Genomic DNA, 24,922 nt, shown 5'->3' on the forward strand with positions numbered 1-24,922 from the left:
AATTGAAGATGATGAATAAACTGAAACAAATATTACCATGTAGTTATCTCTTTTGGAATTCGTTCCAGCTTGTTTAGCACACAATACCTTGTTTAGTTTACATGTTATCATTTCTTGTAACACCAATGGAAATCAGATTTATGCATAATATACATGCAATAATTCTTGAATTCTAAATATTGCATATCATTCCCCCTCCTCCCTCCTCCCTCCTCCACCGCAGATATCAAACAATATTGGAAGCATGTTGTTTACAACCTGATTTTGATATCCTCCCTATGGGAGACCAAACTGAGATTGGTGAGCAGGGTATCAACAAGCGGAGGTCAGAAGCAACGCATCAGTGTAGCCAGGGCCATGTATAGCTCAAATGATGTCGTCCTTTTGGTAAGTAATCAGCAAATTCATCAAGGAATAATTTATCACGGAAATCGTGGTGCAGTCAAGATTAAGACCTGTATTTCTTACTTCTTGGTGCATCAAAGGCAGAATTTGTGCTCTATCGCAATATCTATGACTTGGTATAATAATGAGTCAGCGGAAAGATTAATGAACATGGATGTGTGTTTGCGGGAGGGGAGGAGGGGTTAAAGTAACTGTGTATCAATGTGTTGCGCAAAATAAAAGCATCCTTAAACTCGATGGCGTTTCCAGAATAGATTAACCACAAAATATTTTGTCTCTTTGAGGAACGCTCGCTTTGATCCATCAAACAAGGAATCTTCATCTCTCTCCCTCTCTCTCTCTCTCTCTCTCTCTCTCAGGATGATCCATTATCAGCCCTTGATGTGCACGTTGGTAGTCACATGTTCTTCAAAGGTATTCTTGATTTCTTGATCGAGGAAAGAAGAACTGTCGTGCTTGTCACACATCAGGTCCAATACTTGGAGCATGCTGATCAGGTGAGGGTGTCAGGGGTGAATTTGGGACTCTATAAAGCGGTCAATTGGGTGCCAGTTTACTAATATACAAATATAGGCCTACAATACCTTTCAAGGGTACAGCAAAAACTATGAGCTAATGAAACGGCACAAATAGTAACTTTCCCTAAGGCAAATTTATATCAAATTTAGCTCGAGGGAAAGTTACTATATTTATGCCTCTCAATGCTCATAGTATGCTAGACCCAAGAAAGACATTGCATATCTGCTTTAATTATATCCCTCATGAGCATCTCACTATTACAAAGAAACATGTACTGTGAGCATTCAGCAGCATACCGATAGGCCTAAATTAAACAAAAAGGGAAGAAGAGGTGAATGACTTACCAGATTAGAATCCCGGCCTTCTCCTTAGTTTCCAGAAAAATCGAAATTCAAGTAAAGTGAATTTCACAATAACAAGTTTTTAATGTCAGAACTTCCATGTAACAGCGTCAAACAAGTCAATATAAAGTCTCAAAGTCAAAGCAAAAACACGAACGTATTTACATGGATGGCTTTTCCTTTGTTTTACTTGTTGAAAATAGTGACCGTACAGCCATGAAATTGATATTCTGGCCGTCGATTTTAATGCCGTTCATCGTGTAGGAGCTCGCTCTGGTAGTGGTGCTCCCAGTAGTGACCTTTGTGGTGGGCAGCCCTTGTGGATTGAATGGAAATTGATCGGGTATTTAATCGAAAACCGCTCCAGCTGACTATCATTTAATGATGGCATGTTTTCAGTCTCATGCTCAGCATTCATGTCCTCAGTGACAGTTGTCTTAGATGTAGATGGTTGTTCTTCAACATTTGCACTGCCACTGGTCTTCGGGCTTGTGGAGTACATTTCTGACATCATCGTTTTCTTGGCTTCACTTGTGCGTGCGTAGTTCTCAATAGAACTTTCGGCTCTATGGCAAGCCCGGCTCCCCCCCCCCCCCCCCCACTCAGTGTTATTTAGGGTACGCATATGCTCGTTCCCTCTTTTTGAAAGCACCCCCTATCTGAGGACTGCCAACATTTCCAAACCCCCCTTTCGCGGGCTTTTCGCGGGCTTTCCTGCCTGGAGACCCCCCTAAATCAGGAAAAATGCTCAATGTACCCCCCTAAATTCGAATAATTCTCAAAGTCCAAGAGATGAGAGAAAAAAGAAAAACACCCCCTTTTTAAAGAAATCTCCGGGTAAAAAGTCAAATACACCCTTTTTTTACAATTCTCGGCCGGACTTTGTCGCACGAAAAGTACCCCTTACCGGACATTTTGGCAACACGCATGGGGTCTTTCGAAACCTGAGTGGGGGGCCGGGATGGCAAGACACCGTCATTATGTCTCGGGATGGATATCCTGCCTCGTCCAGTAGAGAGAGGCTAGAAGCTCGCAAAGAATTATTTGTGTATATTTTGCAGCTAGATTCTTGGCAGATTTTTTAACATTGAGCCCACGGTATTTGTTCCAACGGTGTATTTGCATACCACGAAGCATTAGTTACTTTTGCTTTTGATTTCTGCCTCTGCCACATACATTCACAGTCAATATTTAGTTTGGACAGATACATTTTGAGGCTGGTTACTGGGAAAAGGGGATTTCCCGGCAAGGAACACATCTGTCCTGCCTGGCTCTCATCACCATCATCATCTGCATGATTTTCGGCATGCATATCGCAGAGTGTAAAGTACTCACCGTTATTTCTTTCGGCTTCATGGAGGACAAAATTTCCTGGCGTTATGTTCCCTAAATTCCCCATACCTCTGTTAGCAAAATACAGCAGGGTGTCAAGGAAAACCTTATTTTGGAGACCAAGAATCTAAACTTTGCAGAATCATCGTCATGTCATCCTACGGAATGGCAGGGCGGTGTTTCACAGCAAATTTTCCTGTTTTTTTAGAGGCGAGTTGGCTCAGTCGGTAAAGCGTCCGTCTGTCGAACCAAAGATCCCGGGTTCGACTCCACCCAGGCGGATGACTGAAGCCTGAGTTGTGTGTGTTAACGTGCCCCTTCCCTTGTTCATAGACGCAGGTTATGTCAAGTGGAAAACACTCCGTCCTCGGATAGGACGTTAAATGGAGGCCCCGTGTAGAGTAGAGTCACGTACTACCTTTGCACGTTAAGAACCCACTGCACTATTCGTAAAAGAGTGGGGGAAACCCGGTGTAGTGGTCCACCTGCACACACCCCCGGTATAGTACGATAAAATACTCTGTAGGTCTGTACTCAAAAGGAAGAAGAAGAAGAATTTGAACGTTTTCCCACTTCTCGAAAATGACTCCTCTTTAGTAGTGTCCACATTTCTTGACGCCAAGAAACGCCTTTGAAGGCTAAATCGAAAAGCCTGCATTGTTTTCTTGCTGTAGTATCCCGGGTAGTATTCATTTTTCATTCCGAGCTCCAGCGTAGAACTGCGAGAGAAGAAGGTCTAGGGCTACGTTGTCCACAAAATCATCATCAAAATCGGCTTTTATTTCCTTACAAAAATCCCGAAACACAGAGAGTCGGTACCTGATCTGTTTCTCATTGTTTTTGCTGTCACTTCCTTCGTTAAATGTCAACAATTATTCTACATCTAACAGGTGAAAACGGGGATAGTCGGCAGCCATTTCACCACGGTCACTACTGGAAGCAGCCAATTTGTCGAACTATGTTTTTTTTTTAGCTGCTTTTTTCAATGCGCGATCCTAGCCTACGCGCACGCCGTGCGGGAACTCTGCCGATGGCTATGCACATCATACCGGCTGTAGAAACTTAATTAAGGCGGGGGATTTACCTTGCGCGCTCGTTGCACTCCAAAAAATGAAGAAATTTAGATATCGAACGCAGAAATATCGGTGATCGGTGGAAAAAGTGGATTCCGGAAAGTACTATACCATGCCAAACAGTAAATTTTCTCACGCTTCCCAAATTTATGGTGAAGCAATCCCTTTTTTCGTGCTCTGTACAATCGCAATGCAAAAAAGTATACATGAGTGATATAAATTAAAAAATCTGACATACAAAATATCATATTTCCAGGTTCTGTTTGAGTCTAAAGTTGAAACGAACATATTTCATCTTTAGCGTACGAAAGGTTGTGTTTTTAAGGGGGCATGGGCATTTTCCAGAGTTTCTCCAGTTTCCACTGGTCTTCTAGTCCGTTAGTATTACGACCTATTAGGTTGCACGTGTGATATTTCCATACACTCTAAAAACTAAAATGTTAAATCACAAATCAAAAAGGCCAATAATTTGATCGCTTTTTATATTAACACTTCTTATATTAGCACTTTGAACAAACCGGATCCAGCACTATAAATGTTAAATCTGTATCATGTAAAAAGTGTTACTCTGAAATTTTGAAAAGAATGGTCACAACTTGGCCTTTTAATATGATGATTTAGAATTTGTAGTTTGTAGATTGTACAAGTTCAAGTCTTCTTTTTTAGGAGGGGGGGTTGTTTTTGTTTTGGCCTGCTGTCCGAAGTCACATGTCCTACTTAACATTTATGGTTAACGTGACAGTTATGATAGGTTTAAGTTTCGTGTAAGAGGTACGAATCTTTGGACTATACATCGGACCAAATCGACATAATAACGATGCTACGTGGATAACTGGTATAGGGCCTCAAAGGGTAAACTGAGCTAAACCGCTATGTATATGCATCCGCACAAAGGGTTACAACTGATCTCATAATAATATGTCAAAGAGAAAGTCATATATTGTAATGAAAATAAGTTATAGACATAAACATACATTTTCAGCGGCTTTCTGGGCCACTCTTGTTCATTGATGGTCCAAGTCATTTTGACCAGCAGAAAAATATATTTTTCACTATTTGTTTATAATTTGTTTTGCTATTTTTTGATTTCTTGATATAGTTTTTGGCTACTTTTCTATTTTTACGATATTTTTAAAGCGTTCCAAAACATATAGGCTAAAAATATCTATTTTGCTATTTTTCTTCAATTTTTAATCTATCTCTGGACTATTTTTCATATATTTTTTTATTTAGTTTTAGACTATTTTATTTCTACTGGGGTGGTCATTTCACAACAAACTCGAACCAGCTATGCGTGGGACTACTATTTTAAATTCCCCGATTCGGGGTCATTTTTTAGGGGAAAATCACTTGATTTGAAATTAGTTTCTTTGTAGAGGTAACTGAACATAGAAATTCACTATTTCTTAACGGAATTTCATCAGCGGAATGATCGTTTGATGACATCTTGGTGGCATTTATGGACAATATTTACGGGATATCAGTATGAAAATCAGTAAAAGCTTGCCGGTCAGTAAGCGCACAAAAAAGTAGAGGGGAAAAAATATGACTGGTTTTTTCAGTAACGTCGGATGTATCTACATATTGCCGTCCAATGTCACATTATTATAACTGTCACGTTAACCCTAAATGTTAAGTGGGCCTCAAAGGGTAAACACAGCTGAACCACTATGTATATGCATCCGCACAGAGGGTTACAACTGATCTCATAATCCAAGGGTTACTTGGAGAGATCTCCATACTGTAACCTTTCTTATCAAGACTGGCTATGGTGACCTGTATATAGTGAATGGTTTCCGCAAAGCAGGGGTGGATTCAGCTGACGGCAGGGGGAGGGCCAAAGAGGGGGCCAAATTCGTGAGAAAATATTTAGCGGCGAAACAGCCGGCCGGTGAATAAGCGGTAAATCAGCTACACTGATTTCTATTGTTTTGCCCTCGAAAATTTGAAAATTCGCACCCCCCCCCCCCCAAATAAAGGTAAAATTAACGTGTTTTTCCCTTTTTCTTTCTTAGGGGAGTGGCCCCGGCCCCCTACCTGGATCCGCCACTGCTACCAAAGGATGTAGTCGAGGCGGAAAGACATCACATCTTTTAGACAATAAGTGTTGTGAAAATTGCAAAACGTTACGTTCAAACATTGTTATCGATTTGTTTCTAGTTTGTCGAAACAAATACGTATCTTTTGTCTAAACTATTGCAATATTATTGTTATGATCGTTTTGTTTAAAGAATGAAATATAAGAATGACACATACAATAATTGTGATGATGTTCTCAGGTGATCTTTCTCCAAAACGGATGTGTAGCTAGGAAAGGAACAATGCGAGAGATTGGTAAATTGGATCCTTCCCTCGTAGAGTCTTGGAATCTATCTCTCAAAGCGGCCAATGAAGCAGAATTAGAAGTCGGATACTGCAGTTCAACAGATGAAGAACGAGAAGTACTCAAGAAACAAATATCGACGATTAAGAAAGGTAAAAATAGATCACCAATATAATCCATGAAGTAGTTATACTATTTATAGATTCAAAATAGGTTAGGTCAAAGAGGCTTGACGTTTCGTATACTTGCACCACGACTCCATTCCTGGTACAGTACTGGCTAATGGATATTAAGGAAGTCATTACATTCACTGTGCACAAATAGTAATATTTATTTTTAAAAACTGTTTTAGATGATTTTCGTGCCTAAAATCACATAAATAAGAAGATGTTATGGGATTGTAATACAGTATTTCACCAAACTCTGGATATGATAGAAATAAATCATTTTTTGTGCTTGTACTTCAAGTGCAAAAGAAGATGGGGTGTGGATTTAAATTAAAATTAAACTTGAGTTCTGGTAAAAAAAATAAAAAATGAATTCTCACTGAATGTTCAAGATTACAAATAAATGTCATTTGCCAAACAATTTTGGTAGAACATATTTACTGACTAAGAAATGAGCATAGAAAGATAAGTAAATCAAGGTAAGAAGGCCCGACACCTTTTGTGTAGTCCCAAATACACCTTTCTGTGTACAGTGCTTGTTACTTTACCAAGACTGGGCCAAATTTATTATGATTTTGATGACTCCAGAACCTTGCACATTACACTAATAATTACATGCTACATGATCAACTTTTTCTGATTAATTCCACACCTGTTCTTTCATAATGCAATCGCATGACCAGATCTCAACTTTATCTTTAATCTATTTTATCATTAATAAAATTTAGATCAACGTCCTCAAAATGACGACTCTTCAAGCAAATTGATCGAATCGGAGGAGAGAAATCGTGGTTCTGTATCTTATCGATACTACTGGTATTATTTATGTCAGTTTGGATTATGTCCAGGCTTCTTCGTCTGCTTCTTTGCCATACTTCAGAACGTGGCTCAAGCTGGAACACAATTCTGGCTTTCTGTCTGGTCATCGGCTGGTGCCAAGTTACCCAGCAATGCAACAGATGTAAGTAGGCCTACACATTCTAATCTGTTTTCTCTTAGGGACTTACATATTATTTGTTTTGGTATTATCATTTCCTCTTTACAACCAAAACTTGAGGTTAGATTTCAAATCAAAATCAAAAATACAAACGGATAGATAAAAATGGTTGTAATAATGTACACAAAGTCAAAGAACAAGTCGAGTCTGACACATAATGAATATCAATGTGCTATGATCAAATTATTCCGCATTATAAAATACATTAAAGTAAGATCATAAGTTCAATATTTGATAATAATTGTATATATCTCAAATTATATTCCACATACTAAAGATCTTGCGCTACGATTGGTCAAATGTAAATCACGTGATGAAAGATAGTTCGCCTATCACTAATGGAAGAAGAAAAGTTCGTTACACTGTGTACTATCTTCAGTGAAAGTGCGTTGCTCATAATAGGTTTTTTGCTATGATATATACACTCTCAAACGTAACCCGTGAAACCAGATATTGTAGTGACACCCAAGAATGTAGAAATCAATGATAAAACTACCACCCAAAGTAAACACACCGGATTTTTTAAAATCTAGCCAGTGTGAAATCGACATCAATTGTTTCCTTTGTTTGCAGGAAGAAAGCAATGCTTTGCTGATGAGATATATCGGTGTTTACTGTGCTCTGAATGCGGCTGATATGGTCCTGTGTATGGTATGGACAATGATTCTACTCTTTCAGTGTGTCCAAACCTCAAAGAATCTACATAATTTAATGCTAACTCGAGTACTGAGGGCACCAATGAGGTGAGTACTTTATTTAGAAAAATCTAAATCCCTTTGACCATAATTCATCCCTTTTGTCATAGTAGTATAAGTGCGAGATGATCACATACGATCAGCAGCAGGGGCGGCACATACCTTCTTTGTCCCCCCCCCCCCCAGACACACACACACGTACACACACACTTCTTTTTAAAGCAATTTTGTTCTATTTCTCCAAATGTGTAATACAAACAATAACATACAATTGAATAAAATAAACGTTTTCAATATTGATTGCTTATATAAAAAACATTAATTAACAAAAACTTATTTGCAGTATATATATATAACTTCGCAACAAAGTAAACGTATAAGTACCTAAACATAATATATATGTCAATTTTAAGTGTTATATTCCCTTATATAAACAAAAAAATTAAACAAATCTGGAGGTAATTTTACTGGAACAATGCCTGCTCCTCCCTGACCCCTCCCTGCCCCCCTCCACACAAACACCTCCATCCTCCCACACACATACTCACCAACCAACCCGCACACACATACTCACCCACCCACCCACCACACCCCCACACACACACTACTTACTCAGTGGATGTCTAAAACATTCGCAACTCAAGAAAAATATACTAAATAAGTAAGTTAACCAGGCTGCAAAATAGAGTTACAATTTTTAACAAGCTCACGGTGGAGAAGAAAATATTTTTAATTAATCTTAAGCTGCTCCAACTTTAAGAAATGTGATCCCAGCTTTCCCATTCTAATGGCTATTTTCTTTACCTCATCCTATATTTAAAAATACTTTTTTTTCATCTTTTATAAAGGTGGTACTCGCCCCCTCCCCCCCATCTTGACATAAATGTAACATACTTCATCATGAAAATTATAGTATTACACATTTTTATTCTATATGAACTACCTGCCAACCCAACAAATATATCTCGCCATTCTAAATCTTTAATTTCATCTAACTCAAAAAGTTGTACCAATTCCTGCCATATCCTTTGAACGCTCCCGCAAGATAATATTTCCTGCTTATAAAACGAAAATAAATTATCACCAACAAAACCAAATCTATGAAGATGCTCATAAGTATATATGGCTCCACGCTATACTTTAAATTGAAATTATCGTTGTTTTCTAATGAGTATAGTAATTCTTGGTCTAACAAATATTTCTTTTAATTCTTTATCTATAAAATCATAAACATTTTGCCCATCCCTTACCTGCAAATCATACGTTTGCTGTAGTGCTTTGATATAACACACACCACACACACACGCACACAAGCACACCCAAACACACACACAAAAACACACGTTGTATGGCAACCTAAAGGTGTTTTTTAGTAGGAGAGAAAATTATGGGAGAGGGGAAAGAGTCGTGTAAACGAGATGATAAGATCTCCTCCCACACCCTCATTTTTACCTCAGAAGATGAATTTCAAAGTAAACTTCGACCACACAGACGAACGAAATTCTGATGTGCGATTTAAATCAGCCATTTATACAAATCATAGAGTTGGGTGACTGACCGACCCCCCCCCCCCCCTTATATAGTACTTCTGGGAATGAGTGCATTTTATCTGTCAATGTGGCGATATACATACGGATACATTTTTTTCTCAATGTATTTACATTTTTACTATTTACATTTAATGTACATTCCTGATTCAAAGACAGTAAAAATAGAATGAACGCTTCTTTCTTTACGTTATAGCAACAGTCTAACCAATGATTTCATTATCTTGCAGATTTTTTGACACGACCCCGATTGACGAATCATGAACCTTTTGCTTCTGACATGCAGAAACTCGATCAGGTATATATGCAGCATCAAAAGCAGTCTAAAAAACTGTTGTCAAGAGTAACGAATTCTGTCTTTTTCAAACAGTGCCTATAGTATCTAAAAACATAATTTATTTCATCTTACGATTGTTTTTTGGCAGAATGAGATTTGAAATCAAACACATTTGTTTCCTCCTTATCCACAAAACAAAACAAATATAAACTTTTTGTTTGCATTAAAATACATGGCGGAAAGAGGCGATACTTTGTGAAAGTATGACGCTTGTAATTGAGTCGCCTTACAAACGATGCATACATACATTTCGTTACAGTACAAAATATATATAAATTTCTTTCTTTGTTTCTTTCAATTTACTGTATGAAACTCTAATTCGTTATATTGCATATTTTCTATTTTTATTTATCACATTTTTATATTGTACAGTGTTTAGATGCCCGTGCAGAGAGAGCAATGAATAAAATGAAAGAATGTGTAGAAAATAAAGGAAAAGAAAAATTGCCGAATGACACGAGACGAACATATTTTCAATTTTCCTTCTCTGTTGTAGACGCAAGGACCATTCATCTTGGGTTTATTTAAGTTCTTCTTGGCGACCATGACTGGAGTGATAATTAATGCAATTATCTCCTGGTATTTCATTGTGGCTATCATCCCCATCAGCCTGGCGTACATGCTCATTATGAAAGTCTTTATTGATAGCTCAAGGTAAGTGGGAAAATTGGCATGTATAGTGGTTGTCATGTAGCAGTTTTGGAATAGGTTTGTTTATAAGCTTGGGATTGGTTTTTGTTTTTATGTTTCACTTTAAATTAGGATTTTCTTTTTATTTTGATTCTATATTTATTCGTGGGTACTAGATGTAGTAAGACGCCGAATTGGTTGACAAGAACTATTTGTAATTACCTATATATAATCGACATGAGATGCCCTCTTACCCTCACACTCACTGTCTCTAAATGCCATAAGGCTAAATGCAATATTTGTTTTGTCCACATTGCAAAGCAGGTAGTTTTAGAGGATGGAGGGGTTAGGATGGATGAGGAGGGGTTAGGAGGAGAGAGGAGGGTGGGGTAGGAAGGGAATGGAGGTTTGAGGCTCGGTTTCTTGGGCAGGGTGCAACGGGGAGGGGTCGGGAAGAACATTTTCATTTCCATCTTCGTTTAATGTAATAACGTTTAATATAATATTTGTAACTGCTTTTTTAATTTTTGTCTTTATTAATAATGTTATCAAAATCAATGATTTTATATGTAACAGATTGTCTTTTTATGTGTTAAATTTGGGGTTTTTTTAATGAAAAATAAAACTTATTCTGAAACAAAAAACCAAAAAAAAAGCACGGGTCAATAAAATCTATTGGTGGCAGGATATACAGATAAACCCAAGTTTTGAAACTGATACTGGGTTTTAATGAATTTTACATAATGATTTAACGTTATGATCATGAAATACATGTACCTCCGATCTTCTTGTCACAGCGGTGGGTAATGATTGTATTATAAATGCATAGTGAGCATGTGTGTTGTTTGACAATATTCATGATGAAAAGGGTTCACTTTTCACAGATAGAGGCATTATATGGAAAAGTGTTAGTAGTAGGTGCAGTTTTGATAGTGGTAAGTAGTATTAGTCGGTAGTAGTAGTAGTAGTAGTAGGCTAGTAGTAGTAGTAGTAGTAGTAGTAGTAGTAGTAGTAGTAGTAGTAGTGGTAGTAGTAACAGTAGTAGTAGTGGTGGTGGTAGTGTTAGTGTTAGTGGTGGTAGTAGCAGTTGTACTAGTAGTGGTGGTGGTGGTGGTCATAGTAGTAAAAGTAGTAGTTGTAGTAGTAGTAGTAGTAGTAGTAGTAGTAATAGTAGTAGTAGTAATAATACAACAATAGCTTCAATATCACCATCATATGTATATTTACAGAAGAATACAATAGGAATACTAATGCATATTATCATTATTTTTTTTCCTTTCTATGTAGACTGTACACATTAACAATGTTGACCTAACGTACGTAGGTAATTATCATAAAGACATTATCAAACTTTGAATATTTGTTTTCATATGAATAATACAGGGAAATGCAACGGTTGGTGAATATTTCCTCCTCACCCGTCTTCTCCCAGTTTACTGAGTCGCTTGGAGGTTTAGCTACTATTCGTGCCTACAGGTAATTAAGAGGCTTTTTATTGTAAATAAGGGATTTTTTTTAAAGATTTCACCAGATGTTAATATAGGCAACACAATACATACGAAACTTTCATGTCATTGTATATTTAAAAAAAATTATGTTAAAACAAACATGCTTACTCGTCTAATGTGTTAAACTAGATGCTATTTCCTTCTCTTTCTCATTCCACTTCCCATATATAGTGCCATTCCCTTTTAATGTGTAAGGTGTAAATTGAGACGATTTTATATATATATTTTTGTACAGACTTCAGAAAAGATTCAGGCAAAATATCGTCGGTAAAATCGAGAAAAACCACGTGGCTTTCTGCTTTCTTCAAGATAGTAACCGATGGCTTGGGATCAGATTGGTATGTATCAATTCAGGGATCAAACTTTAATGATGTTGCTCATAATGCATTTGACCTTTGTGTAATCGTGGCGATAGATATATTTGAACTCCAACTTTCATTATGGTGCTCATAATGTATACTTTTGTGTAATTGTGGCGATGGATGTGACCGACGTACAAGTTTGAATTTGATATTTATTGACGGTAATAAAATGCATGTTATTAACTATAAAGATGCTCTACATGAATTCGTCATGAGTTTATAAGAACTTGAAAGAGGTGGCTCAAATACAAATGTTTCTTCTAAAGGTCGTAAATAATTTAAGCTAAAACGAGGGGGAAAGAATGATCTTTATAGCAACACAAAATTTGTTCTGTTCGTATTAACGTGCATGCGTTCGGGAAGGCAGAGAGCAATTTCAAGTAAATAACATTTAGTCTCGTGAATCACAGAATAATATAAGTTGTGTATTAAAAGTTTTACCAATTAAATCTGTATATATCCAATTAAAGAATATCTTGTGCAGAACACCTGAATGAAAAAGGATGTGTGTGTTAAACAATATAGCATCAAACTTGTATTTTGTGAGTTCTTTTTTCACTTTCCCCTCAAAAATTTCAGATTGAATTGAATGACGGTTATTGTCTTTGGCATGTATGATCCTGCTTTCATTGTTCTGAAAGTCTTGATATATAATTAATGATTGTACTGAAAGGAGGCTGCACTTTAGAAAATTGGAGGTAAATTATCTGATAATAATTACGGCATCATCTAAATGATTTGTTAGAAACGTTTTCCCTTTAACATGAATGTCTTATTAACATTATTATCATTATTATTTTGCTCTATTTGACAAAGAATTTGATAGGAACCCTGATTGTTCTAGGAGCCGGACTGACTAGTCTTCCTGCATCAACTCTTCATCCAGCTACTTTTGGCGCTAGTCTTGTTGGTTTGGCAATAACATATGCAGTACAGGTAAATACAAATTTAACATTTCGTTAACTTTTTCTGAGAACTTAATATCGCGTAGCCATGCAGGAGGAGGCTTAGTAACAATGTGATTAAGATCTCACAACGTAATTTTCACGAATTGATACGGTCGAAAAAAATAGGAGATGGTCATAATCAAAGGGAAATGAGAATAAAGTGAAAAAGAGAGAGAGAGGGGAGAGAAGAGGGGGAGAGAGAGAGAGAGAGAGAGAGACAGGGAGGGGGGAGAACCATTTATCAACTTCAAGAAAACTTGTAAATATTGAATCTCGGAAATTTGCAACATCAAAATGCAAACCAGTATTTAATCAGCTTTCCAGGATTACATGATAATTGATTCTCTTCCTTAGGCTGCAAATTCCATGACATGGGTTGTTCGTAATTCAACCAGTGTCGAGTTGGGCATGAATTCTGTAGAGAGGATCAAATACTATACCAAGGTAGAGAACGAGAAATATGAAGGTAACTCATCATGCGTAATTAAGTTTGGTCATGTAGGCTAATATCTTCCTTTAAGATATACCACAATATAACTAGTCAAGAATTTGTAACTTGAATGAGGTGATGTCTATTCTAATGTTTGTAATAAAGAACGCATTTTCACGATTTTCTTTCTTTTTCTTAATTAAAAAAATTGACCCTCCGGGAATGGAACCTGGGTCGCCAAGACCAATATACCACATAGACATTGGACGTAAACGAAAAATGCGATCTCAAATCACATCTTTTAGTCAAGATAAGGCCATGATCCCAACATCTGATTAAATAATAAATGTTACTTTCCGTGCTGAGAATTTTCTCAGCTACAACAAATCCGAAGCTGGAAGAAAATCGAGCGAATTTTTTTTTGGAGATTTTGCTCAAACAAGACTGGAATGTAGAATTTCAGAAAAAGTCACCTCATATAAAGAATACACGCAAAATTGGGAAAATTGACATGCCTCCATTAATCGAAAGAATGGGCGCTGATGCCATTGTTAAAATGAGAAATAAATGTCACCTGCTGCGTACAGAATCGTATCAGGGATTGGGAGAGATATGATCAAAATTTACAGAGATACACTTAATTTCCTATAAATATGCTGACGTCATAATATGCAAATTCGTATTTGAGTTTCGTGGCGATTATAATGACGTCACGATGTACTTAATGGCCAAATAAGACATGAAATCATATCTCCGACTCATACTCTATCCAAATATGAAGAAAAAAATGAGGGTCCCAGAGCACCCTAAAGAGCTCTAATGGATTTTTGATAGGCATGTTTTTGCCCATATATGCTATGTATTACAAGAGCTCACGCGCACGGACATTTATCTTCGGAACGGACGCTCATTCCGTTATGAATGATCATAAAGAGATAAACATGGGTTCAAATGGTTCAGAAGGGTATGTAAACTACCATGAAAGAAAAAAACAATGGTGATTCTATGTTGCGTGCAGCCATGATGTACGAAAACTCGAGCGTGGTCGTGTACAAAATGAATGAAATGGAATTTGAGATGATTCTGAAGAATTTTTTAATTTTGCGCAAGAACTGATGCACGGACGTACGCGTACGCACGCGTCTTACTATTTGAAATTGACCGGACGGATATTGACCTTAATCATGATAAAAATGAATGATAAAGGACATTCCGTTGAAAAAAAATATTAACAAAATTAAAAAAATTAAAAAAATGATCATGAGTTGATTTCCAAAAAAGTTCACAAAATGGCGCCTGGATGCCGTTACGATGATCTGGCGTCCCTGAAAAGTCACGCAGTTCTAAGTTGGACTAAGATCTATCATCATTGCAAGTTTCAATTGCTTTATCCCTTTCTTGAGATATCCTGCGAACAATTTATGGCAGAATAATAATAAATTATATATATATATATATATATTATATATATATATATAATATTATAATAAAAATCCTAACGAAATCAAAAGGTGATACGTATAATAAATAACTTAAAATCTTGACGAAATCAAAAGGTGATACGTATTATCTAATTATCGATTAATCTAAAACAGACTAGTGCCTGACAAACAATTACACAACGCTGATCAATGTGAAATGTTAATACGTTCATAAAAATTGTATCCATACATAATGATTCTAGATCTGACATTGTAGCTAGTGTGTAAATCTGGAATGAATATTCACCGGTTCAAAGACATAAACTTTGTAAAAGTGTGTAAACTGTCTTAATCTGATTTGATGATACACAAAGTTTGAACCAAAGTGTTATTCTTTTCATTCCAAACTCAGCTTCTGCCATATCCCTGAGAAAGCTTGTAATGAATTGTGTTTAAAAACAAAAAGATGGTGTAAGTGTATACAAGCGCACATGATAGGAAGACTTGTTGACAAGTTTTTGGATCAGCAAACTTTATCATTGATTTATTTTAAAACAGGGTCTGTGACTCCAAGCCGTAATTGGCCAGAGATGGGCCATGTAATATACAATCGAGTACATGCTAGGTATGCGGCTACCCTACCTGCTATCCTTCATTATGTTAGCATTGATTTCAAACCAGGCATGAAGGTAATCTATTCTATATCCATCCCATCATTCTTGTATTCTATTAAATTTCATCTCCACAGCAAAACTCATTCATTGGTGTATAATATCGATGACAATATCCAATTAGGTGAATGTCGAAATCACTTTTGATGAATGCCATTTCTGAAATCAGGAGTAATACAAGAGTGAAATAATATTTTGGTAGATGATATCCGTAATTTAAAATGCCTGACCTCTAAAGAGTGACCAAAGTTATATTTAATTTATTTGGAAAATAAGACATCCTCTCTTCCAATTATATTTCGTCTGAAATGGTCAAATTAGCACCTTTTATTACTCTTACTGTTATTCTAGAAAAAATAAAGCGCTTCAAATTTTAAGAAGTTATATTCAGAATATCTTATGTGATTTATATATATTTCATATGATTTGTATTAGACGAAACCAGGCTCCAATTATTTGATGTAGATTAATCATTTTCTAACTCCATAGGTTGCTGGGTGGTATGATAAATCAGTTTGTCTGACCAAAAATGATAATTTGACTTTGACAATTCTTGTAACTTTCCTTTTGATAGGCGAATTCTTACAATATTTGCGAGATCTAATTCTCTTTGTTCATAAAATATACCAAGTATTGGCATTTATCACTTACTTGTATAGGTTGGTATTTGTGGCCGAACAGGGAGTGGGAAGTCTTCGCTGACACTGACACTTTTCCGCATCATCGATACATTTAAAGGTATGTTCCCTATATAGTCTTATATTAATAAAGAATGAGCGAAGTAATAGAAAAACATATAAATAATGTGACTGTGACCCATAAAATGACGCTCTCGTTCTTCTTAAAACGTTTATATTTCACATTTGTTTACATTATCCTTTATAGGCATATCTAAAACATCAATGGTGTACTCAATTGTTATCGCCTGATTGATGCATTTGATATCAACCAGTAAATATGCCCACATGAATGTACACGTTATATGATAGACCTACTACGAAGTAGGTCCATGCAGGGGCGTCGCTAAAAGGAGAGGGGTGTCGGGGTGCGACATCCCCCTCCCACCTATCAGGATTTTGTCAGTTAACGTGCGCTTCCCGTCGGAAAATGAGAAAGGGCAGAGGAAATAAATAAGAGGGAAAGAAAAAAGAAACGAAAAAAGGGAAAGGAAAAGAAAGAAAAAAAGGAAAAGGAAAGGAAAGAAAGAGAAAAGAAGAAAGAAAGAGAAAAAAACATCCCCCACTGAAAAAGGTCTATATATAGCGATGCACCTGGGTGGCTGGGTGCCTGAGTCCATGGTTATATCCAAAAACCAAGATCAAATAGCCGTGGTAATGTTTAGTGTTGAAATTTCTCCGTTATCTGTATTTGTAGCCTGCAGGTTGAGGACGGTAAATTGAATAATCATGACTGTGACGATTTACCAAAACATCTATGAGTGTATTTTGAGGATGTTGATGTTTGTCCTCATATTCCATTTTGAACCAGCTCTGAGGATGTGCTCTGAGGATTTGCTTAATATTTGATATTTTGCAGAATTGCATTACTCTCCATGTTATTGTGTTTGTAAATAGACGCTTTGCTGATCACTATAGAGGAGATGGTTTATCCTAAACTTTACAGGAAACCATAGTATATCCAGAAGTAGTAAACGCTTCCCATAGCTTTGGATAACAAAACTTGTTTGCAGTCCCATCTATTCAGTCTGTTGTGTACAACCATGAACTTAATAGAACCATGCATCGAAATCTCAGAATGCATAACAACAAGAAGAAAAATATGCCAGGAAAATTTCTACCTACACCACAAGGCCAGGAGCCATCAAAGAGGCAGCCTTTTATTGCCCATTTGGGCATTGACGAGGCGGTACAAGAAGCGAGGGGCATGACAGCTGATCTGGGGGCAGCATCAACACACAGCTCAATCATGGGCTGTCTGATCTGAGCAGCTAAGCGAGAGTATGGCTGGAGACAGTCAAATCTCACAAATCATTTCCAAGGCCGTGGATGCAGCTATCAAAGCTGCATTGCCACAGATCATTAATGCTGTGAAGGAGGCATGTTTCTCTACTATTAAAGCAAATCTGAACCCTCATCTCCTGCGAATCCAATTCAAGCAGGATGAGATGCAGCAAGAGATGAGGAGGGATAACCTCCGCCTAACTGGTCTGCCAGAATCTCAGGAGGAGGAGACTGAGGATCAGCTGATCAACAGTGTGAAAGCAGTTGCAAAGGAGGCTGGAGTGGATATCCGTTCGGAGGACATTTCAGCGTGCCATCGCCTTGGAAAAAAGAGAGAAGGAGGAAAGAGCAGGCAAACCGTTGTGCGATTTCAATCTAAAAGGAAAGGAGACAATGAAAGGTGTATTTATAAATGAAGACCTGAGTGCAATGTGCCATGCACTACTGATGAGGGCGAAGGTTGCACCAAATGTAAAATCCGCCACAAGCAGGTATGGGAACATTTCCTGCAAAATGAGCAATGGAGAGAGCAAGGTTGTCAAGAGCCCAGATGATCTTTTTGATCTGGGTCTGGATGACATTGACTACGGAGACTTCAAGCTCCACTTCCTAGCCTAGGCTAAATATACTCTTTATACATTTAAACTGAGTTCTTTATTATATTTTAATAATGATAGATATAATAATGATGAAGAATATACATTTGATGTATCCTCATACAATACTAGTCCAAGTGACTTTGACGGTACATTGCAAAATGTATTTGAAAATTCATTTAGTATCACTCATGTAAATATTAGATCATTAAATAAAAACATTAATGAATTGCACCTACTGTATGATCATTCTATAAAGCACAAATTTGATATTATTGCCCTTTCAGAAGTTTGGAATGTTACTAGTGTAGACACATTCCCATTAACAGATTATGTTTTGGAGGTTAACTGCCGCCAGGGGAATGAGAGAGGAGGTGGAGTAGGAGCATACATTCACAAACAAGTGAATTATGAAATACTTGATTTTAACATTGCTCATGCAGAAAGCTTGTGGTTAAAAGTGTCTAAGAATAATATTGATAACTTTGTGATAGGTGTGATTTATAGGAAACCAAATACGAACATTGATGATTTCTAAATGGCTTACTTGGTGTATTAGAAAATATAAATATTGGTAGAGCAAATGTAGTTTTAATAGGTGATTACAATATTGATCTTTTACTAACAGGTACGCCAAAGATATCTGATTTTTTGAGCGCAATAGAATCTACAGGAATGCAACAGATAATTTCGTCGCCAACCATGATGACAAATTTGACTTCGTCTCTCATTGATCATGTGTATACTAATGTGCATAATTACGCCATTCATTCAGGCGTTATTGAAACTGATGTTTCGGATCATTTTCCAATTTTTGTGATTTTTAAAGGTCAAAATGGTTCAGGAAAGAGCTCTTATGTGAAGAAGGTTACTCGATCATATAGAAAGTACAACGTCTGTCTATTTCAAGAAGATCTGTCAAAACTGAATTGGCAGTATATATATAGATATGGAAATGTGAATGTAGCTTATGAGAATTTTTATGATATGTTTGTAAATGCATGTGATAAACATGCACCTAATGTGACATTCAGCAGTTCAAAGAAAATATCTACACCAAAAAAGCCTTGGATATCAACAGGTATTGTAAAATCTATCAGGAAGAAGCATAGTCTGTATAAAAAATATAGGTCATCAAATTTTAATGAAGAGTATGGAAATGAATACAAGAAATATAGAAATATGTTAGTAACTATTATAAAGAATGCTAAAAGAATGTATTATAGTGAGTCCTTTAGCGAAAATAGAAATAATATGAGGAAGACCTGGGGAATTATTAAAGAGTTAATTAGTAGAAATGATAAAAATAAGAAAACAAAGATTGAACAGTTACTTATTTGTGATGAGGGAACAAATAAAGTTGTGTCTTCAGATGAGGGCATAGCTAATGAACTTAATAATTATTTTGTTTCTATTGGATCAACATTAGCAAAGAAGATTCCAACTGTTAATCTTAATTTCGAAAACTATTTAGCTAGAAGAAATGAAAAATCCTTCTTTTGGAAACCCATAAAAGAAACAGAATTTTTTGATAATCTAAATGCTCTCGATGCTAAGAAATCCCATGGATATGACAAATTGCCAGTAAGATTATTATTAGGATGCGATACCCTATATTGTTGCGCCACTGACGTACATATTCAATTTGTCATTAGAAAGGGAGAGTTCCCAGATGCATTGAAGACGGCAAAAGTGACTCCTTTATACAAAAAGGACCAAAGACCGACCCTGGAAATTACAGGCCCATTTCTGTTCTACCAGTCATTGCAAAGGTCTTTGAGAAATTAGCTAATGGTCGTCTAATGAATTTCTTAGAATCTAACAAGATTTTGTATGAACATCAGTACGGTTTTCGCAAGCGATATAGTACAAAGTTATCATTAATAAATCTTGAAGATACACTTACAAAATCAATGGATAAAGGTAAACCAACGCTAGGTATTTTTATAGATTTTAAGAAAGCATTCGATACTATTGATCACGAAATCCTATAAGGAAAGTTAAAAAATTATAGTATTGCAATGGTTTCAAAGTTACCTTTCAAATCGATCGCAAGTCTTATGCTACAAGGAAATAATATCAAGTAGGAGAAGGATAACATATGGTGTCCCTCAAGGTTCAGTCCTCGGGCCCACTTTGTTTTTATTATATATTAATGATTTACCATCTTTACTAATTATTTTGAATTTAGATTATTTGCTGATGATTCAAACCTATTTCATACTTTTGATAAAAGACAGAAGGAAATAGATATGAATGAATAAATGTCAAAATTTTGGAAGTCCAAAAATGGTGTTTTGTTAACAAGTTCACAATAAACTTAAAGAAAACAAATTATATGCTCATTAAGGGACAATTGCAATCATGTGAAATTAGGGGTATTTTAAAACTCAGTGATACAGTGATAGATAGAGTCAGTGTAGCATCTTTCGTAGGAATTCAAATTGATGAAACTTTGATGTGAAAAAGAGCAAATTCAGAACGTTGATAAGTGTATACGGAGGAAGATTGGACTGCTGTGTAAGTTGAGGTACTATGTGCCTAAGCACATTCTCATGCTCTTGTATAAATCCTTTATCCAGCCGCACATACTTTATGGTATTGAAGTTTGGGGAAGTTGCTATAAAAGTCATTTAAATTGCATACTATTGGCACAGAAAATGGCCATGCGTGTGATAACATTTTCCCCATTTATAACAAGTTCAAAGGCACTGTTCGTAGTCTACAGGTATTAGATGTGCATAATCTGTTCGAGCATTCAGTATCGACATTTGAATATGATCTGCAGAAAGGACATCTACCACATTCGTTCATGGATTACTTTGTTTTAATGAATCACATGTATAGAACAAGAGGGAGAGAACATTTAATGCTACGATTACCTAAATTTAGTAAGACACGTGGGACTTTTTCAATTTCTTTCATTGGAGCAAAGCTGTGGAATAATTTGCCCATAAATATCAGAGAAGAAAAAACAAGATCATCATTTCGTCAAAATCTCAGAATTAAACTCCTAAGCAGAGATGAATTATAAGGATCAAATAATATGATATTAAGACAAAATAAGTGTTAATATGACTTTGCATACAGTTTTAGAAACTCGGAGAACCAATCCCGACTAGCACTCGTGCTAACTTTTGGTTCTCCCTTTAACAACATTTTAAGTTTTTAAGTTTAGAAATATCCTTTATTTGAATCACTTATACGTTATTGGAACTCTGTGAATTTCAATTCCAGCCACAAATCTCTACGTATTATTAAGTTATAGCTAATTCACAGGTTTTGATATGACATGATATATGATTAACTTAATTTTGTATGGTTCAACTATGGATATTTTCTTTTTCTTTGAAACCCATGTACATGGATATGTATACGACATGTTATTTTTGTTACCCACTTGAATACATTGTGTAACATTGTGTTATGTTGTTTTTGTTGTTAATAAATTCAAATTCAAAAAGAAGAAAAAAATTATATGTTGATTATGATGTTTATTAATCTCCAGGATCTATTCACATCGATGGGATCGATATCGGGAAGCTGTCTCTCGTCGATTTGCGAAGTCGTCTTGCCATCATACCTCAAGACCCTTTCATGTTCACAGGAACAGTTAGGTCAGTTGATATATTCACAGATCAAATTTCGTAGTCAGTATAACATATCTCTTTGTAGACAAAAATCAGGTTTGACAATCATGTATCAATATCATATATTAAAGTTTCATTTTAACTTCACTTTCTGGTCATGTCATCATAATAAAATGGATTCTCCACTCACATCCACGAGACCAATACCAGACCAACAGATAACCGAAACAATAACATGTTATCCGGAATGGCTAAGAATCAGTCGGTTTGGAGTCGGTTTGGAGTCGGTTTGTTAGTGTGACTGAGATATAAGTAGCTCGTTATTCAGTTGCACTTTTCCACAATGTACCAAGTATTATACCGTGGCGCACTCCATGGCCTGCAATGGTATTCATCAGAATTAAAAACTCGATTCAATAATCATCCCACCACCAAAAAAAAATGAATTCCTGAAGTTCCATCCATTCTTACGGCCTTTATTCTCTTGATCATTCTTCTATCTGACTAATGAAGATTCAACTTGGACCCTGAGGAAAGGCGATCAGATGCTGAGATATGGGAAGCATTGGAAGTTGCCCAACTCAAGGAGCTTGTGAGAGATCTTCCAAACAATCTCGGTAGGTTCATTTTCTTCTTACAAAATTATAAATGATCAAGGTGCATTAACTTTAATTCGATTTGAAAAGTATCAAAAATGAAATAAAAAACCAACATTTCCTCTGTACACAGGAAGTGATTTGAAATTATGAGCTACATTTTATGAAACATGGCTTTTATGAAAGGATGTCTACAATAGTTTGCATGTGATTATTTTGCTACAACTAACATGTTTTTTTATTTTGCCTTTTGCTAAACTGGGAATTCAAATCTCTAGACTCGATGGTACACGAAGGAGGAGATAACTTCAGTGTGGGTGAAAGACAACTCTTCTGCCTTGCTCGGGCTATACTAAAAAAACTCGCATTTTGATAATGGATGAAGCAACGGCCTCCATTGATGTCCACACGGTAAATTTATTTGTTTTATTAATTCCCCGCAGTCCACTTTTACGTTTTCTTGATGTTGCCATCGTTATGACTTTCCATTAGACATTATTTTTCTCTTTCTTTTTTAATCAACTTATCTTGCTAACCTTAATGATTTCCTTCGTGTTAAACATTTTCTATATTCCAAAGGGATAATGTTCTATGAAAAGGCATTACATCTTTATTTACGTTATAAGTGCCTATTCTTCAATCCATTTAATATATGTTGTGTTTTGCTTTGACAGTAGAAACAATTCAATGTTTATTCCATATTTATTCACAGGATGCTATTCTACAGGAAGTCGTCGCAACTGCTTTCCATAAGGAAACCGTCATCACGATTGCGGTAAGTTTTTAAAAATCAAAAGATCTGTAACACAAGTATCATTATTCAACGATATTCGTCGACGATCATAATGAATTAATTTGAGACTTTTATTCTAAAACCTGTTCTATAACATTACTCATCGGTTTATAATTTAAATAACATATCTATGTACATCATCAATAAATGGACTCCCAATTGGTGACGTCTCACCTTTAGTGACAAAGAAAGAAATTTTAATAGAAGAAGAGAAAGATGAAGAAAAGGACAAAAAGAAGAAGAAGAAGATGTAGTAAGAAAAAAAGAAAAAGATTAAGGAGAAAAAGAAGAAGAAGGAGGAGAAGGAAAAGGAGGAGGAGGAGAAGATGGAGTAGAAGAAGAAGGAGAGGAAGAAGCTGAAGAAGAAGAAGCTGAAGAAGAAGAGGGGGAAGAAGAAGGAGGAGGAGGAGAAGAATACGAAAATGAAGAGAAAAAGAAAAAGATAAAGAAAATTAGGAGAAGTATGGGGTAGCTGGAAGGAGAAGAAAAAAAATATACAGAAAAGAAAGGGGAAAAAAGAACAGTATAGGGTAGAAATGTTTTTTTTTTAAAATCTTTAACGTCTACTTTGTTATTCAATGTACGTTAACCAGGTTATATGTCTCTTTTGTAAATTGTATAACAGCATCGTGTGTCAACTATCCTGGATTCAGATCAGATTGTTGTACTCTCCGAAGGACACGTCGCAGAGGTGGGAACACCAGGATCTCTGCTGAAGAAAAAAACTAGTATCTTCGCTTCTCTTGTCAGGAATAAGCTTTAACTAAACAAAGTTTCCATCAGCTTGATTACGATTATGTCACTTCCAATTGTTCACATTATTGGAATTTAAGAATGTCATTTTTAACAGTGCAATCGGATATGCATGGTGTTGAAATGATTTTTTTTTGTTTTTTAATATTTCATGCGGCTGTGGTCGGGTGAGAACAAGTGGTAAATAAAAAGGGCTGTTGGTATATTAATCAATATATTTTAGATTTAAAGAGCGCACTCGTTGTGGGCACAAGCACAATTTAAGTGTTAAAGATACTATGTCCCTTTTGCAGGCAGCCAACATCAAATTCTGTAGAACTTTGCAAGACTTATGAATATGTCATGTATGTCCTATCTGTGAAATTTAAACGTTAGCAGTGTCCTAATATTCAAATTATGCAAGGAAATCCGTTAACTTGCTAGACTTCACTGTCAGACACTAACTGATTGAATCTTTGCGCAGCATAAAACGTACGACTATTCAGTACAATGGTCTGAAAATCAGAAATTACTTACTGGCTCTATAGCTCTTAAGTCGATTCGACAACTAATAGTCGCTATTTTCCCACTTAAAGACATTTTCAAGCCCCCCCCCCCTTTTTTTTTTAAGGGAAGTTCCAAATTAGTATTTTCTTTCAAATGCCGTTGGAATTTAACCTTTCCACTTTGTTGGCCTGCAAATGGGACATAGTACCTTTAAAGGTCTTGTGAATGTGGTATCTTTATATTACCTCCTTTGATTTAATGTATGTGGCCAAACAAAATGATGTAAATGTTACGAGGTTCTCGCGTTTTCTTATATGATGAATGAAGAGCCCTTCTATTATGATGTATCTAATTGGGTTTATAACTCATTCATCTATGAGCATAATGTTTCCTTTATGGCGCTCATAATTCGGCGCCCCTATATAACCTGGATTTGTTAAAG

General features: G+C 36.1%; 2 protein-coding genes across 2 annotated transcripts in view; both read left to right on the top strand.

The window, feature by feature from the left end:
- LOC115929871 (ATP-binding cassette sub-family C member 9-like) overlaps positions 1–9,663 on the top strand; it is a 10,415-nt gene extending 752 nt beyond the window's left edge. The window contains exons 2-7 of the mRNA XM_030999965.1: positions 286–387; positions 765–902; positions 5,950–6,145; positions 6,889–7,121; positions 7,731–7,900; positions 9,630–9,663. Of these exons, the coding sequence (XP_030855825.1) occupies positions 286–387; positions 765–902; positions 5,950–6,145; positions 6,889–7,121; positions 7,731–7,900; positions 9,630–9,663 (873 nt within the window). The remainder of the gene's footprint in view (positions 1–285; positions 388–764; positions 903–5,949; positions 6,146–6,888; positions 7,122–7,730; positions 7,901–9,629) is intronic.
- Positions 9,664–9,672: 9 nt separating this feature from the next.
- On the top strand, positions 9,673–24,344 carry LOC115919249 (ATP-binding cassette sub-family C member 8-like). Its single transcript, XM_030972595.1, is given in 14 exon segments — positions 9,673–9,697; positions 10,233–10,390; positions 11,750–11,842; positions 12,110–12,212; positions 13,053–13,172; positions 13,538–13,649; positions 15,593–15,723; positions 16,365–16,443; positions 21,771–21,879; positions 22,366–22,469; positions 22,727–22,795; positions 22,798–22,859; positions 23,161–23,223; positions 23,867–24,344. Coding segments are annotated over 14 exon segments (1,359 nt in total). The 5' UTR covers positions 9,673–9,679; the 3' UTR covers positions 24,005–24,344.
- Positions 24,345–24,922: the final 578 nt, after the last annotated feature.

This window comes from Strongylocentrotus purpuratus, unplaced genomic scaffold (assembly GCF_000002235.5).
Source record: "Strongylocentrotus purpuratus isolate Spur 01 unplaced genomic scaffold, Spur_5.0 spur5_scaffold_6, whole genome shotgun sequence".
Taxonomy (NCBI): domain Eukaryota; kingdom Metazoa; phylum Echinodermata; class Echinoidea; order Camarodonta; family Strongylocentrotidae; genus Strongylocentrotus; species Strongylocentrotus purpuratus.